The sequence below is a fragment of the Carassius auratus genome, chromosome 15, assembly GCF_003368295.1.
Source record: "Carassius auratus strain Wakin chromosome 15, ASM336829v1, whole genome shotgun sequence".
In the NCBI taxonomy this organism is placed as follows: domain Eukaryota; kingdom Metazoa; phylum Chordata; class Actinopteri; order Cypriniformes; family Cyprinidae; genus Carassius; species Carassius auratus.
Window position 1 is genome coordinate 13,191,248 of NC_039257.1, and position 5,569 is coordinate 13,196,816.

The 5,569-nt window shown below is 36.6% G+C and overlaps 1 protein-coding gene across 3 annotated transcripts in view; it reads left to right on the plus strand.

Annotated features, from left to right (window-relative positions):
• Window positions 1–4,480, plus strand: part of LOC113115162 (protein turtle homolog B-like) — an 81,014-nt gene extending 76,534 nt beyond the window's left edge. For all 3 annotated transcript variants that reach the window (XM_026282508.1, XM_026282510.1, XM_026282509.1), the window contains one exon: window positions 147–4,480. In XM_026282508.1, the coding sequence (XP_026138293.1) occupies window positions 147–367 (221 nt within the window). In that variant the 3' untranslated portion in view covers window positions 368–4,480. The remainder of the gene's footprint in view (window positions 1–146) is intronic.
• The last annotated feature ends 1,089 nt before the right edge of the window (window positions 4,481–5,569 follow it).

A 5,569-nucleotide genomic window follows, 5' to 3' on the forward strand; every position in this document is an offset into this window, starting at 1 on the left:
AATAATTACAAGAAACCACCCAAAACATGCTGAAACAACCACCCACAAATGCTTAACATTGTGGCAGTGAGGTTTGCATGCACAGGCAACGAAAATGTAAAAAATCTGCTTTGTTTGCTGTGTCTCATTTGCTCTGCTGTCTCTAGATGTGTCCACCTCTCAGACCCAGCAGCCGCATGCATCTCAGGCATCTCCCTCAAAAGAACATCTCCGCTCTCCCTCAAAGAAAAAGTGGAAAAGTACACTTAGAAAGTCCCCCTGTCGTCATCTGTCCTCTCTGCTGCGCTGGCTCCACCCCAGAGAAGACAGAAAATCCCTCCTGGCCAGTATGGACCCTGCCCCCTCAAACTATGGTTCTCTGCTCTGAGAGCCAACCACCCCCCCAAAAAATAACACTCACTAAAACTTATCCTGTGGGGTGGATCGTCTTCTTGTCCATTAGCAAAAATGTACAATGGACAAGATCTCAGTACTGTTTTTGTAATCAGTCTAAACTAGATACGATTTATTATGTTCTTCGGTTGGCACAATATACTACACATATCTGTATTTTCTGTAAATTTACACATAGGAAAAACGTACAGGGGTGCTCTTTTGGAAGAAACAGAAAAGGACAGGACAAAAGCTTTTCATTTGATGCAAAAAAATAAAATAATAGCATTGCATTACATGCTAGGAAAAATCTTGCTGTCCACTTCGATTTCTGTCAAAACGTTGTCAGAACTGTGTATATTGTGAAGGATAGAGTTAAACGCTCTGTACAAATGTGTCTCTCAAGACATGATAGTTAATACAGGGTTTCTTTTCTTCCTTCTACAAAATATACCTCAAAAAAGAAAATAGAAAAAAAAGTTATTTCAGCACTTCTACCATATTTTGTGCAAGCTAGCATATTTCATTTTGGATGACGAATGTTGTCTGTTTGCGGCAAAGCTTTGACAGTATTACAGAACATGAGGGATTAATATAAGCTCAAAAATTACAATTTATTTATTTATAAAATGCTAAACATGAAATATAAAGCACAGAATATCATAGAAATTGTACGATTTAAAAGAATGACTTCAGTACTAGACCGGTCCTGCGACAATGTTTGAACAGTTCCTCAGATTTTTACAATTCCATGCAAAGGGAGGTGGAACTGAAAACATTCTTATTAATGTTTTTATTTTTTATTTTTTTAATAATTAACATTATATTTGACTAACATCACTGGACAGCTTTAAGGCATTTTTTAACCTGTGGTTGGAGGAAGATTAATATTAGCCCCCTGCTGAAAAAAAGATTCAGGTTCTCATTCAATTTTAGAAATATCCTTTTAGACATGTTCAGATGGCATATGTGCAAATGTAATATTAAACTAAAGTAGAAGTACTTGGTCCTTGTCTTGCACAAATGTAGTTAGAAGTGGTGAAATGCATTATTAATATTTTTGTCACTTCCTTGAAGTGAATAATTTGTTATTTGTTTTCTTTGGACATACAATACACCAAGGAAGTACAGTAGATATTGTGCAGACTAATGAAGTCATCAATATAACATAGAAAAGTTGAAATAGTCCTTATTCTAATCAGTTGAGAGAGAAAAAAGAAAAGACTACCAATCTTCTTGGTTAGCCTACTTTCTACTTACAAAAGTGGACCTCCAAAATAGCTTGACTCTCTTTGAAAAAAAAAAAGAAAACTGTATTGTAATCTTTACTATTTGCCATCCATCACAGCTCATCTGATGACATAGCAAAGTTTGCGTTATTTGAATTAATGATGACTTTAGTAGCCAGTTTCTGGAGGATGTTAAATGTCTATAGAGTTCACTAACAGCTGCTGATCTGCTACCTAAAGTAAAAGCTACTCGAGCGTGTGCTAGTTTAGTTAAACCGATGGTGAATGTATGGTTTGCTCTGTAGAATTCAGATTTATCCAAAATTTTCAGTGTGATGTTTCTCTCTTTTAGCTCATTTACGCGCCAATGCGATCAACTCCAAAATGAATCTTCTACTGCGAATGGAATTTAATAATGAGGCACGACTTGATAGGAAATCAAATGAACTTGAATAAGGCTGAATATACAAGCAGGAAACATTGGGAGGAATTTCTGTCCGTGGAGATTCGTAGTAGCCATTTTGAGTGTAGAGGATTTGACTTAAGTGTTGACTTTTTTGTCTTTCCTTTCTCTCTTTTTGTATACAACTATTTTCCTCGACGTGAAAACGACTGCTCAAACATCACACACAGTGTAGGCTATTTGAGCTATTCAGTATTAGTGTGTCAGCAGACTCCATTGCTTATTCTACGTCTTTTTCCACCCATGTATTGCGATTTGTAAGGCTGCTTTGCTTAAATCATGTAGTCTCTGAGAGAAGAAAGGCAGTGTTTATTTTTAGATATTCCTGATTACCTGCCTTTAGCTGTGGGAATAGAAGTGTAAAACTTAGACTTGACTTTATTTCTGCTAAGTGTTTTGTCAAGTTCTGTCAAGAACTCATTGCTAACAAGTCCTACAACAACCACATAAAGTTTACATGATCTAGAAATATCACGTGCAAGGATGTAGGCACATTGTACACATTATGACTTGGTGCTATGTCTTCTTGAACTCGTGGTGCTGTGGTTCAGAGGTTAACACACAAACTCACGCACAGTCCTGTCTTAAACTAACTAAACTAGCTCTGTTGTGATTTCCGTTGTCGAGTTACCCTGGTGAGTAGGACCGCAAGCAATAAAACCTCTCTCACAGGGCAGGTCCTGTGCGCTCATCTATCTTTCAGTATGAAAACTGTTAAATAAAGTTCGGCTTTGACATTCAATATGAGCTTAGTTATCGCGTGAACGTTCACTGTCACCGTGAATAAAAACCCGCGCATTTAGACAGATCGCCAGTCTTGAGGAGGCAGCATACCAATGTATAATCCACAAAATGATAGTACATTTTTCATTTAGCATGGGAAGAAACTGGAAACTTGAGCAGGTGGCGGTCTGACGCGTCAAGCGGCGGCATTTCTGTTTTATAGCGTTTTTCTTGGACACGACGGGGTGACGCATCCTCTCATAAAGCTGATTTAAGCTTGCAGGTGACGGTGATTGACGGCATTTTCTGGTCTTTGAAGGGAGAACCCGACTGAAACGTTTCTCTTGAATATATAGCTATGATAGGCTACTGACTGTACAGGTAGACACGCCCCCTTTTTTGCTTCTGTAGAGGGCTCATTTGCAGGAAGTGTCATGTCAACTCTTTGATTGCCTGTATTCAGTTTTGTGCTCTCCTCTTATGGTGCTTTGTGAAATTTTATTTTCCTTTTTCTGTCGATTGAACAGAACTAACCTTGCATAATCAAGATATTTCACTCGTTCGGAAATGTCTCGTTTCATCTTTTTGTTTTTGATTATTTTGCTGTTAATATATTAACCAGCACTGAAAACTTAGAATGTAATACTGCATTATGCACATTTACGACTGTTTTAACATTAAACCTCATTCTTAGAGCTTATTGGAAGCGTAGCTCAAATTGCATTGTGCTTTCTAACTGCTTTTGAATTTGTGTTGTACATTGTTTACAGGTTCTGTTATCTCAAGATGTGTTCTGGGCAAACATGTTTTTCATTCTGATCACCCTACATGCTATGTATGAGAGACTGTTCTTACGTGAAGAAAAAGATCATAGAATAATAGTTGTGCTTTTCTTTCAGATTGATTTGATTGAATGACTTGATCGAAGGCTTCTTTTGTTAACCAATCTCATTTATTTCAGGTATTATTCTAAAACAGTATGGTGCTGTACCAAAGCCTTATGTATGATGCGTTGTTTGATTCTTCTGCCACTGCTAAGGAATTCTCCAAATTGCTAGACAACTGATCATGAAACAAGGTGCAGTGTGCCTCTATCTTCTTTGATTATTGGGCTGCTTCAGAGTATTTTTCTTGGGCATTCGGTGTTTCCACATACTGTACTCAGATGTTAAGATATGGTGCCTGGTGTGTCTTCATGCTGCTAGGAGTAAATGTTAAAGATGTTTTGTATCTGTACTACCAACTTCTGAAGTATGACATTGATCTCCACAATAACTCAGCTGGACACTCTTGATATTAAAAGGGAACAACCCTGAAGAAAGCAATGGCATTTTTAGAGAATAAAGGAAATCCCATTGTTATTTAATTTTTTATTCAATTGCTTTCATCATATTTTTAAAGCATTTATTAAGAAGTCTTGCTCTAGAATAAGACCCCAATCAAAAAAGAATATGCTAACCTGACAAATTAATTGTCCTTGAGAGTTACATCAATACCAGACCTGGGAATGAAACATATGGAGTCTTAAATGTGTGTGTGTGTGTGTGTGTGTGTGTGTGTGTGTGGGCTGTCTTTAACAGCCCAATTGAAGTTCTGTAGTAGAGCCGTTCAATTTGCATTGTTTACATCACCAGATGCCCAGATATGCACATTTTGGCAAGCTCTATTAGGTTGACATTTTCCAACGCTTTGGTCCATGTAATAACCCCGTAAAACTTTTTGTATTTTGATATAATAAAAAAAATCTAAACAAGAATGTGTTTATTTCTTGAAGAGAGACTGTTCGTGTATGCGGTGACCACTAGAGGCCACTATTGCATAATGTTAAAGCTGAATGATTTTTGTTTCTACATATCAAGCAAAGTGCCTTAGAGGGAAGGTGTTTTCCAGAAGTTTGACTGATAATGCTGTCATATAGGAAATTAAGTGTTCATCCAGGTGCAAAGTCCTCAACCAACACAACTCCCTCTCACTCACCTATTTATCTAAAGTGAGTGACTAACACAAAACAGATAACACTGTGGCCCAGGCATAGGTCTCAAAGCCAGCGCCCTGGCATTGGCCAGATAATTGAATGATGATGATGATGATGATGATGATGATGATGATGATGATTTCCAAAGGGAAAGTTGAGATTGGTCTCTGCTAAGTTTTGATTAACCCTCCTATAGTTTTTTGGTCAAATTTTCCATAATGAAACAGTTGTGTCCTTCCATTTTTGACCATTCAACATGTTATGAAGCTGTAGATGGCTTGTTTAGCCTACTAAATTAGATTAAATTATATAGTTTTAATATAGTTTAATAGTTTTCTCTAGTTTAAAGGGATAGTTCACACCAAAATGAACATTTTTGTCATGTACTCACCTTCCTGTTGTTCCAAACAAGTATAACTTACTTTTTCTTCTGTGAAACACATAAAAAGGGTTTTGGAAGAATGAAGGAAAAAAAAGTAATTCTAAATACATCATTTATGTTCCACAAAAGAAAGAAATACACAAGATTTGAAATGACATGCACTTTGTCTATGATTTTATATGTAACCCTTTATATGTAAATTCTTTAAAATTTTATTTCTCCATCAATTTTGAATGTATCAACCACTGATCTTTATAAAACATGCTCTATTATAGATGAGTGGTATTAACACATTTTCCTGGAGGGAAGTATTTAGACCCACTGTACACTAATCTTGAATATGTAAAGTTTTCAATGTTCGTCAGTTTTGTCTCCAAATCTCAGGCGTTCTTTTATGGACAAGCAAGAGTTAAATGAATCCTACT